The sequence below is a fragment of the Pleurodeles waltl genome, chromosome 7 (genome assembly GCF_031143425.1).
Source record: "Pleurodeles waltl isolate 20211129_DDA chromosome 7, aPleWal1.hap1.20221129, whole genome shotgun sequence".
NCBI classification, from domain to species: domain Eukaryota; kingdom Metazoa; phylum Chordata; class Amphibia; order Caudata; family Salamandridae; genus Pleurodeles; species Pleurodeles waltl.
Genome location: NC_090446.1, coordinates 1,427,618,435 through 1,427,632,201, shown reverse-complemented (window position 1 = coordinate 1,427,632,201; position 13,767 = coordinate 1,427,618,435). Strand labels below are relative to the sequence as shown.

General features: G+C 40.3%; 1 protein-coding gene across 1 annotated transcript in view; it reads left to right on the top strand.

Annotated features, from left to right (window-relative positions):
- The window catches only part of LOC138247423 (mucin-5B-like), a 58,207-nt gene that overhangs the window by 16,252 nt on the left and 28,188 nt on the right, over positions 1 to 13,767 (top strand). Inside the window, exons 2-3 of the mRNA XM_069202056.1 lie at positions 4,708 to 4,772; positions 6,548 to 6,583. Of these exons, the coding sequence (XP_069058157.1) occupies positions 4,708 to 4,772; positions 6,548 to 6,583 (101 nt within the window). The remainder of the gene's footprint in view (positions 1 to 4,707; positions 4,773 to 6,547; positions 6,584 to 13,767) is intronic.

Sequence of the window (13,767 nt, the reverse complement as noted above, 5' to 3'; positions counted from 1 at the left end):
TGTTAACATAAAACATTACTCCAGTAGGAGTATAGTGATGTGAAGACACAGCTAATGATTCGACATCTGATTTAATAGAAATAAGCCATAACAACATAGTCAATTTTGCTGAAACCATTGTCAACGATAGTGCTGCATTATTAGGACAATAAATAAATAAATTCAATACCACAGTTACATCCCATAGTTTTGTATACTTTGGAGAAAGAGGTTTAGAGAGTTTTACTCCCTTCAATAGAAAACAGATTCATAGATGTTCTCCCACAGGTTTGCCATTGATACAAGGATTTATGGAAGTTGCTGATCTGTATAAATTGATGATTCTGTAGTACTTACCTGAATTAGCTTCTGCTGCTAGGAAATTAATGATATAGATTATATCCATTGAAAAAGGATTGATACATTTTTCCACACACCAGCTTGACCATAAAGCTCATGCTTATTTATAAACCTTGGTTGTTCCTGGGACTCAAGTGTTGTTAATGAATTCTGAAGTTTCTGAAAATGCCATGTTGGGAAGACCTGACACTTTCCAAGCCGAGAGTGTTAGGGAATTGTTGATTACAAGGTTGTGGGGAGATCCTGATGGATCTAGAAGAAGATAAGGCATTGACGGAAGAAGGACTGGGAAGTCCATTGTTAGTTTGAGGAGAGGGGGAAACCAGACCTAAGATTGCCAGAAGGAGATCACTATGATCAAGGTTGCTTTTTGACATCTGACTTGGGCTGACACTTGATCATGATAAAAAGGGAAAAAGCATAATTAATTGTTGAGGACCAATCTTGTAAAAAAACATCTGTTGCTAGGGCTAGGGGATCTGGCTGCCAACTGAAGAAGCATGGTAACTGGGAATTTAGGCAGGAAGCAAAGAGAGCTATTTTGAAGGGTCCAAATTTGATCAACAGAATTTGAAATATCGAGAGATGGAGTTTCCAAATGCTGGAGCCTTTGAGATGGTGGAAGTGCCATTCTGCGATGGAGTTTTGAGTACCTGGAAGATACTCTGCTTGGATAGAAATCTTGTTGGAGAGACAGAACTCCCAGGTCCTTTGCTAACTCTGCCAAAGGTATTGATTTGGTACCACTGATGTGATTGATGTAACAGACAGCAGAGACGCTGTCGATGAGGAGAAGAATAGAACATTGTGCTTTGTGTTTTGCAATGCTTTTGATTGTAAAGAAACCTGCAAGTATCTGTAAACAATTGACATGCAATTTGGACTCCTCTAAGGACCATGTACCACCAGTTGATATTGGTCCACAATGGGTGCCCCAGCCTGTCTCGCTTTCATCTGATTCTAATACAAGATCAGGTGCTAAGGCAAAGCTTCTCCTGCCGTTCTAGGCATCTAAAAAGGCTTTCCAAGTGAAGGAGTTCTTTTTTTATTAAACTAACCTTTGGATTTGGAAGATGAAGGGTAGCGATAGAGGAATCTACTAAGCAACCTAGTAACTCTATTTGCTGACTGGGAATCATTATTGTTTTTCCAAGTTTATCACAAAATTCAGATCTGAGAGAAGTGAGCATGTGAGTTGAAGATGGGAGTAAAGCATTTGAACAATTTGACTCATTGGGAGAATATTGTCTAAATATATTGTGAGTCTTATACCTTGAGAGCTGATATGGGCGACTACGGGCTTCGTTACCTTTGTGGAACACCAGGAAGCCAAAGAAAGCCTGAAAGGAAAGGAGGAAAACTGATAGATTTTTCTCAGCCACTAGAACTGAAGAAATGTCCTGTGAGATGGATGAATGGGTATTGTGAGATAAGCCTCTTGTAGATCTAGTCTTACCATCCAATCATATTATAAAATATTTCTTTGCTGTATTATAGTTTCCGTTTTGAAATGGTGATATACCACAAGATGTTTGAACAGTCTGAGATTGATCACTGGTCTCATCTCTTTCCTTTCTTTTGTACAAGAAAGAGGGAACTTAAGAACCCCATGTGATCCAGACGAGAGAGTTGAATTACACTCTTTTGTAAAAAAGACTGAATTTCTAGTGATATGAGACTGGTCATTGTGATGAAAACTTTAGAGGGAGAGGAAGGACATTTTGGAATGGAGGACAATAGAATTCTATGAGGTATTGTATTTAGAACCCAAGGATCTGTTGTAATCATTTGCCATTTTGATAGAAAATACTTGAAGACAGCCCCCTAATGAAAGGCCAGAAGATAGGCTTATCTTGGGGAATATTGGACTTGAAGTTCTATTGTCCATCCCTTAGTCCTATGAGGGTAGAACTGAGATTTGTACTCCTGGACACTGTAGGTCGTGTTGAAGGAGTCTCTTGATCCCTGGTTGCGGTAGGCATGGCCAGTAAAGTGGCTCCTGCCTCAACTGACCCATGCAAAAGCCTGTAGATTGAAGGCCTTCTTTAAGAATTGTTATGCCTTGTCAATAGACAAAAACATTGTGATGCGGGGGCTAAAGTCTTTGATGAGTCCCCAAAGAGCTGACCTTCTGCTTGTATACCAGGTTCAAGAGTGGCTAGATTGGCGAGGCTCAGGTCCAGCTTTAATAATAAACCTTTTGTTCTTTCATGGATAATAGTCAATAAACAAAAGGCCCTTTGAACCCATAGAGAGAGGTCTGAAGGATTGATTCCCGAATTGTTCAATGTAGCTGATTCAGCCAAATCAAAAATACATGCGAGTGGGCCTACCACATTAAATAATTTATCCTGGCAGGTTGACCAGGCTTTGTCGACCCCTCTTTGTGGATCTTTTCCAAATATAGAGAAAAAAGTAGTTATGGATTGGTTGATAGAAGGAATAACAGTGGTGTTGGAAGGTAAAGAAGGTCTAAGGCACTTAGGCCCAGATTTATGCCAAAGTGGAGCAGCGCAGTGCTGCTCCAAAAAAGTAGCAGCACTGTGCCACTTTTGAAACACAGGGATGCCCCGTATTTACAGGAATACTGTGCATGCCTACATTTCCCCCTGCACCAGTGTCACATTAAGCTGCCTGGGCCAACGCAGGCATCCGTGCACCATAGTACAAGGGTGTCTGTGTTGAAGGGATAGTAAGTTTATGTGCAAGAAGGTGCCCCTTCCTGCACATAAACAATATATAATGGCATTTTAGCACTTCTAAGGGTGCTGTAAAATGTAGCACACATAGACGTACCAAAGCATTCTTTATGAATGATTGTTTATGTGCAGGAAGAGACACTTTCCTGCACATAACCAACAATCCATGGCATTTTACATCTTCAATGTGTGCTGCAAAACGCAGCGCGGCTCTTTAATCAGTGCCTTAGATTTAAGTTCTGCTTGCATTTGTCTAATTGGAGGCAAAGGTGAGAAGAAATGTATTCTATCATTAGGGTGGTTGGTGACCACTCCATAGAATTAGGGTGGTGAATAAGAGAAGGGTCAAACATCAGAATCCTGTCAGAATCCATAACAGTGTTGGAAAGAAAAGGATCAGGGTTAAAACCTCACTTTTCCATTGTGCATCATCATTAGAGGTAACTTTATTTTTTTAGGTAAAGATTATAATTATTTTTTCTGCCCCCCCCCTCCCCCGGAGAATGGGCCAACAATGTCTTGGACATCATATTTATGGCAGTATTTTCATTGTTCTTAGATATTTTTTCCATTGAAGCCTCAAGGGCTTGCTCCACAGAAAACATTTCATTCTTCTTTATAAGCTTCCCCATCATCATTCTTGTCAGGCATTAAAGGGGAGCTATCAATTTCCATTTTTGAGAATTAAGAATTTGTCTGGTAAGGGTTTAATGAAGCCAGAAAGGAGAAAGTGGGGAAAAAATGAAAGAATCACTCCCCTGAGGCATGTACTGAAACAACTGAAGCGCCAGTGAGTCAAGGGCCGCACCCTTCCTGATGAAGCGAAGACGATGAAGATGAGTAAGCTGGAGAACAGAACTGGCAATGTAAGCAGTGAAGCAGGTAAGAAGAGCGTGGCTGAGAAATACGGTAGACAAAGTGGTGAGGTGTTGCAGTAGTTGAAACCGCTGCAGATGTGTGAGCCTTTCGGAAAGGGAAATATTGGGCATGAGTCCCGCTGAAAGGGGGAATAAGCAAGATTTACGTAAAGGAGGCAGAACAAACGGACGCACAGCATGACTTAGATGGAATGAAAGGAAACATTCCAGGATTAAATTATCATTACCATGTAAATTAATAACACACACAAGTTAAAATACACTAAAACCTGCATAAATAATGATTTCTAGAGGAAATACGAGTATTTATCTTGACTGCGAGATGCAAGAAAAGAGGACTGCTTGCAGTGAAGTGTGCACTCTATTGCCAGTTTGATTACCTTATTGGTGCTTACTATTGTTACATTCTTTTGTCCCATTAGCCAGCCTGCTGCTGAGCTTCTTGGTATTTGTAGTTCTTGACTGCTGCTATATTATTAAAACAAGATTAGAAGGCATAATAGGAGCCTCTGTTCTTGACATAAAATTCATTCATAATGCTAGTTCCAATTTGAAGCCCATTGTGGTGTTTTTCTCATAAGACAACATATGTTTTTAGTTCAATCTGTACTCTAACAAAGTTCTGGTTGATAATTCCAAGTTTTGAACATTACAAATCTGTTTAAAAAAGGAAAAGAAATGTGCTAGCATAAGATTTCATGTTTTGTTTTGGAAGAATAATTTACTATAGGGTTATGGCATAGCCACATCAAAATGATGCATAACTATGTAAACCTTACTCTTTTTTCCAGATCAACCTCAATGCCATCGCTCACAATGGGAAATAAGGACACTATTCTTCTGGCGCTCCTCATGGGTGAGGATACGGTGATTCAAATGACCACAGTGTTTATCAGATGCCAACCAAACATTCACATTGCATGAAGAATATCTATTCATGGCTTCCATTTAAATTGTTTCACATATCTACATAACACTTCATGATCACTTGCACAGCCTACCAGTCCTGTGTTAGGAAATATATAAGCATGAGCTTGACTCAATTATGCTTATATTCTATTTGAGGTACTTTAGGAAGCCTATCCTCAGAGTTAACCATATCAAATATTACAACCTGAAAAAAGAAGATTCCAATAGAAAGGGGTTGGGTAGACACAGATCACTTAGCATCTGTTTGAAGATGCTAGTCCACCTTTCACTGTGGCGGCACATACCTGGACTTGTATTTAAATGTGGGTATGGAGTATTCTGTTGGTAGATGCAGTGAGTGACTGCACCTTCCTGCTGGAGGTTGGCTGGGAGGACACTGGGACCACTTCCCACCACTCTATTTGCACTATAGGGCACACCCCACTACAGCTCCCTTGCCTCTGCGCGTACATTGGTGATACTGTACGGGCTCAAAAGTAAAGTGTTTCCTCATATGCGTTGCCCATTGTCCATGCCCTCATGCAATTGAGCAAGCTCCAGTTCATAGGTGCAGTTGCTAAAAATGTCCTCTGGCACATTCCATATTATAGAAGAGGCTGCACGAACAACCATGGCCTCTTATATGATACCAAAGAGCTCCTGGGGAACCAAGAGTGGGTGAAAATGTTTGTTGTTCTCTCAGGGCACTTACTGTAACACACCCCCTGGAAAGAAAATAAATAAATGTTCTTAGCCTCTTGGCTACATAAAAATGACAAGCCAATTAACTGAAACAGCAGTGATATATCTCTGAAATTAAATGAGTACAAGCTGAGACAGAGGGAGGATTTAGACCAAATTGTACCTGGAGGAGAACCTCATGACTTCATGAATCAGTCAACAAAGAATTATCTCCAGTCTTGGCTCAGTAATGTAAATAAATTCATTGGTGAACAGTTTACGGTCAGCCAAAAATGCATTGCCTGATGCATTTGGTGCCAATCTCTTCCGTACACCTATTCAACACTCAGGAATTATTCTTCAGACACAAACCTGTGAAACCTGCACATTATATAACTATTACTAACTGAGCTACAGACGTGGCCTCACCAAAGGACGCCTGAAATTTCAGAAAGTTTGGCCCTGTTTTCAGATAGCTAATTATTATATACAGATGGTACTGAATTTAACAGCGAGGTTCCCCAGAAACTCAGTACATAAAATGGTGTAATTTATGACTGCACGGTTGCAGACTAGATAAAGTGTGTTCCGTGTTTGGCCACTTTCACAGAATATGTAAATATCAGTGTGTGAAAAGTAACCAAGGTCGCACTCATCCAAATTGGCTATGGATGGACTATGTATGTCCGAATAATCACATAGTTTTGATGGGCATAGATGCAGGTATGTTACTCACATCATCCATTCAAGAAGGGATTCACCAGGCTCTGCACCACCACCCTATGAGTCCTTCTTTTACACAAACATTGAAAGATGCTGCCTGCCTATATTGTAGACTTCATCTACAAATGAAGCCTGTTTGATTTACCTAGTGGGGGCACTTTTACAGCATTGAAGATAATACTCTGGTTGTAGGTCAGAGCCTGCTGCCTAGAGCTGCCCATGTCCCTTCTCTCACGTAAGTCATGGGGGATAACTCACATGCTTTATTTACCAGAAAACTCTAACTCCTGTAATACCTGATTCTATTTTATCCCACAGGATTTGCCTTGACGCTGGCACCTACTCAAGCATCCCGTAAGTATTATTCTTAATTTTAATGTTGATATGATGCTTGTTATGTTTGCCAGCAATAATTGTAAATATGGCAGCAAGAACAGCAGATGTATTAGCATTACTGCTGACATCACCTCTGTATTTAGAGCACTTCCAGTAAAGAATGGTACCATTCAGTTGTAACCTTATTTCTGGCAACTGTCTCATCTTTTCTCTGGCATACTCTTCAATGCAGAAAACAGTACTGACTATTAGAAAGTTGTGGCAGTATCACTGTCACTTTTGACAGCAAAAAATAGTTTTGTGATATTTTTCACTGCTCCCTATTTAGGCCCATATTTATACTTTTTTAGCGCCGCATTTGCGTCATTTTTCAAATCAAAAGTGGTGCAAACTTGCAAAATAGAATTGTATTTTGTAAGCTTGTGCCGTTTTTGCGTCAAGAAGCGGAGCGAATGCGGTGCTAAAAGAGTATAAAGATGGGCCTTAATCCGAAAAGGTGTGGTTAGCAGGAGAAATTAGGAAACCCACTTTTATAAATTGTGGTGGAATTGTATTTTACAAAATGTGGAGCAAAAAATCACAGCCATCCAAATTTATGGTATAAAATGATAGGTTTGCATATCATCCTGAAATCTGATACACATGTATAACATTGGTAAAAGGTAAGTAGAATGAGTCCACTAATGACATTGGCCGTGGATTGTTTCCTACAGTGTATGATTTGTCCAACAAAATCACTAAGGCCAGTTACAGATCTCTAGAATTCGTTATGTACACCTTTCCAGGAGTGCAATATATAAGGAAGGACAATCTCACAAATTTGTCTAAATGTATCCAATAGGCTAATGTCGACTATTCAAAATGCACACTATACATAACAAGACAGTGAGCATCCATACGATTATGAACATCGTACAATCCTATTCATATTTTCTACTGCACTATTAACTATGAACATTTTAAAAGTACATGAACATCCTTTGTGCATGCTGTGAGATCTAGACACATTCATGCACATTCCTAAGGCCTTAGGCTTGAACCAATTTGGTACGTGTTACATGTTAAGATGAATGTGAGAAATGAATGTAATATCCTATTCAAAAGCTCAAACTTGTGATATTTTCCAAGCAGACATCCTTCTTTCCAAAAGTGATGTGCATATTTTACACGTCTTCTGCTATGAAGATCATGCAGAAAGTATATAATGGTGACTCACAATTTCTTTCTAGTCTACATTTGACGTATATATCGGAAGCCCTTGTAGAATAAGCAGTCAGAGGTCATGCTTGAGCTCTTTGACTTGCTCAAATGATTCTTGCATCTCTTCTTCCAGTCTATCAGTTGTATCAGGAGCGGCTTGTGGGGCTTTGAAGGGGCAGGGTGGCATGGGGGGAATTCATTAAATAATGAAAAATACACTTACCTTCACTCACCACCACCACGCCTCTCCTCTCCTGCAGGCTGCAGGCACAAGCTCCCAGCCTGCCCTGCGGCCAATCCTAGTGCTGCTCAGAGCAGCGTTAGGATTGGCTGGGAGAGCCCAGCCAGGGTGCTCCCAGGCAGACTGAGAGCCTGAGCCTGCTCTCTCCAGCCTGGCAACACAGTGCTGGGCTGGAGAGAGCACAGTGCACATGTGTGTTTGGCCGGTCAGAGACACACGTCCAAACATACGTGTGCACTGAGAAGAGTACTCTATGCACTCCCCTCTCTGTCTGTCATCCCCAATGCCCCCAACCTTTTACTACAAAATGATAATAAGCATATTTTATTACCATTTTGTAGTAAAAGGTTTGCAGCTGCTGCTGCTGGTGGGGGGTGACGGTCCTCTGCCATAGCAGAGGAGCCACCACTGAGTAGTATACATACATCTCACACCCCATTGCCGTATTTAGAAAATGAGCAAGAAACTGAACTAGAATAGATAAGTCAGAAGGTCTTAAATGGATGGCCACAGTAATATTGGCTTTGCCAAATGTTAAATACATCCTGTCATCCAATTTAAAATAGTATTTCCCCATTATTTTTTATCCTAAATAAAGTATGGCAAATATCATACCAAGATGGCTGCGCTTGTGAGTGCATTCACAGGTGCCCATTTTTTAATGTTTTTTAAATACTTTATAATTCGGCAGACACATCGTCTTCAACAAAAGCACAGACAATGCCAATTTGACTGGCATTTTCATAAATGAAGATGCTTCTTCAATGGTTGGCAAGTTTGCCTACATGGTTGTGTGTATGGGTGAGTGAGTAAATGTAAGAATTAGTCAATTATTGGATCAATGGATGGATGCATAGGTGCAGGCATGGATGGATAGGTGGATGAATTTGTGCGTGACTATATAGATGTGGGTTTAAAGAAGTTCTATAGGTTGCAAAGGGAGTAAGTGAGTCAGGTAGAATTAAGGACTAAATCAATTCAGAGTGTGAGGACAAGGCCAGTGTTTGAGAGAAAGGGCATTGTGTGAGGGCATTGGCACAGACACCTTGCGAGGTGATGGACTTTAAACTGGAGAATGTGAGAATTAGCATTTCAAGCATAATATTCTGTTATGTAAATTAGGCAATGTTTTCTTGCTATTTTGGGAAAATATATTATGCTGGAGCAGATAGGTGTGTGTTGTTAATAGCTTGCATTGCATAGTGGATTTTTTCAAAATATGAGATATATTGTGTTTTTCATGCAACACTTACAAATGAAGGTTTTGCAGTTTCTAGGCACTGTAAATACAGAGTGCTACATACTAATTTTACGGGACTACATGTAGAGGCATCAGTAAGGTAAACTCCTGAGTGGGTCTGGCTGTGTTCAAAACCTTAAATCACAAGTCACTGCAGAAGTCAGCAGCATGCAACTAGTTAACTCAAAACAGAGAACAGAAGCACACTGACACCCATTCATAAAAAAGTACTCATATTTTCTCAGTTAATGCCTAAATACAGACAAACACCAGGAAGCACAACAGCACAAGAACATAGCCGACTTGCATCGAGACAGATACATTAAAAGAAGCATGCCAACACATATAACCGAACCCCAACAAAGACATGAACGGTTAAGCACACACTTTAACATAGACAGGAACACTTACACTGAAACAAATCCACACACACATAAACAACCTTGTGCAAAATAGAACATGGTATCACACAAAGCAATGGAGAGGCACAGACAAATACATAGAGACATATAGGCAGAACAGCTACCAGGTATGATTTCTGAACTCTTCCCAGGTTACAAATGAGATACACATTTCTTAAGCCATACACAAAGATCATCAGCAGGTAGACAGAGTGTGATTTGTACCAAATAAGGTGTGTTTACTAAAAAGGGAATAACAGCAGGTATAAGCCGAATAACAGTAATCTTAATAAATTATTCCTTCTACTTCGAACTTTCCCTTGATACAGAATCTTAAACAAAACAAATAGAAAGAAAATGAGGGATCTAAAATAAAAAGAGAGAAGGGCAGTGAAAGAATGAATGAATGAATGGATGGAGTTGGTGGAGAAGGACAACATTCCAATCATATTTGCCTGTGCAATTCTACAACATTGGAGGAGTTACATAATAAACAAGCATCTGCAATGCAATGGGTCTTGTGTTTACTCGAGTTAAAGCTATTAGCGTTGTAAACTCCCAACTGGACTTTTCTTGCCACATAAACTGAAAAATAAAACAATTACACATAAGCAAGCCGATGGCTGAAACTAGCGCAAAGCAAACACACAAAAGGAAACAGAAGTTCGCTCACAGTGAACCATATCAGCAAAAGTGCAATTATCCATGTAACCGCAAAATTGTAATTAACAATGTAGCCGGCAAAAGTGCAAATATCCATGTAACAGGGTCGATGTCATGCAATGCACTCTACTACTGCCCAGCGAGATTGCACTGCCTTCAAAATAATGTAGAAACCATATGGAAAACATGGAGCCTCATATGTTTTCAGTAGTTGGACGGTACGCTTGAGATGGGCTAAACACCGGAAAAGCCAGGACGAATGCATACATTTCACTAATTAAATCAAGCTAATTTTAAAAGGAAATCCTACAAACCAACCAGACTGATGGGCTTGACATGGGTGTGGTCAAAAGCCCACAGAGAGATTACACCAGGGACAGAGCGCTTTGCGCTCGACCCTAAAAAGGAAGAGTGAGGGGGAAGTAAATGGCACAGCATCACTTTTCAACTAGAAAAGCAATATAATATATGCTATTGTCAAAAATGCAGACCATTTTGAGAAGCAATAAGGAAATGTTTTAAATTAGGTTGCTGAGATCAATCCCAATATCTGATGTGCCTTCTCATGAGGGAAACAACCTCACTCTAATCACAGCGGTATAGATACTATAGGAGTAAAGTATTCCCGCCGTACATTGTAAGGACATTGCAAGTCCCCAAGTAGTTCCATGAACATGTAGAGGAACAAAGTTGACTATAAGTCACCTCTGAAGTAGACTTTACTAGCTCTAAGGCAGGGTATATTTGAAAGGAGGACATGTGTAAATGTAATATATACCTTTTGTCTTCCTAATCAGGCTGGCTCAAACCCCAGTGGGAGAGAAGCTGCCACAGACCTGGTTTACAGTGACCTGAGGGAGTGTTTGTCCATTTCCATAGCTGCACCTTTGTGTGGGCACAGGGAACTCTGCACAGAGGAAGAAAGGGTAAGCCATGTTGGTTTTGGATAGTACAGCATGGGACTGTTTGCTGCCAGGCAGACAGGAACTACTGCAAAAGTTGGTAGAGTTGCCCCAGGGAACACTTTTCCCCATTGATTAGGTAGGGGTCAGGAGTGCCTCCCCACTCACACAATAGTACCAGGTATAAATGGGGCATCCTGGGACATCCTGGGTAGCTTCTTCAGAACACTACTAGACCTCTGCAAGACACAAGAAGGACTGTGCTTGCTGTTGAGTCCTATGAGAAGAACCCATATGGCTGGACATATTCCCCCTTGCAACCAGGGCAACATTCACACAAAATGTTTTGCAGGGAAAGGGAACATTAAACAAAACTATAATTGCAAGACATGGAAAATATATTGACCTATTATCTGGGTCAATTATCACCTTTCAAGAAATCATAATAACATACAGCAACTTTCAAAATATTGTATTTTTCAAAAAAAGAAAAGAGAAAAGGAAAGAAAGGTGCTCCAAGTGACGGCGCAGTGAACCATTGAAGAACAGTGAACCATAACATAAATAATATATATACAAAATATACAACGTACCCAACCTCCCTCGGATTACTAGATTCAGGGATTTCAACCTAATATCATAAAATATAAAAGTCCTGTGTCCAACAAAAAAGGTTGAGGGTGGGCTAAAAATGAAGTTGCCGTTTGGACCCGAAATTAGGATTATTCCTCCGGGGTCATCATCAGACCAGAGTAAAGGTAGACCCCTTTAGGGTAGGGAATAAAAGACATGCTTGCTCATTAGCAAGAATCAAACCCAAATAGAAAAGAAAGAGTGTAGAGGAACATATAGAAAGACGAAGGAGAAAAGAAGACAAAAAATGATCATCGTGTTAAAATTATCCACAAAAGAGCTGAGAAAGCATGATAGAAAAGGTGAATGTGCATATGAAGGAAGTGATGACATCATCTCCATGCACCACCTAGTCACCACCTCTTGGAACAGAATGGGGCATTGGCAGACAGATGATGTGAATCCACTTAAAATACTGTGTAACCACCACCTCTGAAAACAGAGAGTGGCACTAACCTATAGAAAAACTGAAAAAACAAATTTGCAGGAAATGAAAACTACCTTGGTAGAAGAAACTCTCAGAGGAGATCAAAAAAACAATAAAAACACCTCATTAATTCATACCACAAGAAACAAATCCAAACAAAGGAGGGAATCCTTCACCCTACACATCTAGCCAGCTGTGTGTCCCTGACCGAAAGTGAAATTAGAGGATCGATTAGGGAGCAAGGGAAAGCATGAGAACAATGCCTTGCTGCCACTGTGAAAGCAGTCTGTGAGAATCAACAAAACTGCATAACACAGGGTGTCACATCAATGTTCTCCAAGGACAGATCAAGACGAAGGAGGGGAATCCTTCTCCCACGCTTCTAATCAGCTGTCCATCCCCAACCGGAAGTGAAGTTGCCAGTGATGGATCATAAACCTTTTGGTGAGACATTCTGTTTTACTGCTAGAAGAGAGCATAAACCTCACACCAGAAGTGAGGAATAAAGCAAAACTCCACTTAAGTATTACAAATTATTAACACCTGGAGTACTGAGCTCATGTAAATAGTATCAAAATAACTGAATTGTAATAAGTGAAGTAAGAATCCCCATGGCTAGCCCATGAGGCATGCTTACATATGCTCACAAAAAAATGACCACAAAGGTGTCCAAACTATTTTGGAGGGTGTTAGACTTTCATACTTGTTGTAGTCTCCCTTAACTTTTTGCCTCTGTTTCCCAGGTTGTTGATGTGTGCTGGACTCTGTTTTTGCTGTTTTTGTTACTGTAGGCACTCTGCCACTGCTAACCAGTGCTAAAGTGCAGGTGCTCCTATACAAAATGTGTATGTATTGGCATATTTGATTTACTAGTAAGTCCCTAGTACAGTGCACTAGAGGTGCCCAGGGCCTGTAAATCAAATGCTACTAGTGGGCCTGCAGCACTGGTTGTGCCACCCACATAAGTAGCACTGTAATCATGGCTCAGACCTGCCACTGCAGTGTCTGTGTGTGCAGTTTTAACTGTAAATTTGACTTAGCAAGTGTACCTACTTGCCAGGCCTAAACCTTCCCTCGTCTTACATGTAAAACACCCCTAAGGTAGGCCCTAGGTAGCCCCAATGGAAGGGTGCAGTGTATGGTTAATGTAGAACATATAGTAATGTGTTTTATATGTCCTGACAGTGAAATACTGCTATATTTCTTTTTCACTGTTGCAAGGCCTGTCCCTCTATAGTTTAACATGGAGGCTACCTTTAAATATGATTAAAGTGTAGATTCTATTTGTGAGTGGATAGACATGTGGAATTTGGGGTCTCTGACTTCACAATTTAAAAATACATCTTTTAGTAAAGTTGATTTTAAGATTGTGTGTTTGAAAATGCCACTTTTAGAAAGTGAGAATTTTCTTGCATATACCATTTCTGTGACTCTGCCTGTTTATGGATTCCCTGTCTGGGTCAGTTTGACAGTTGGGCTGGTTGCACCTCTCTCT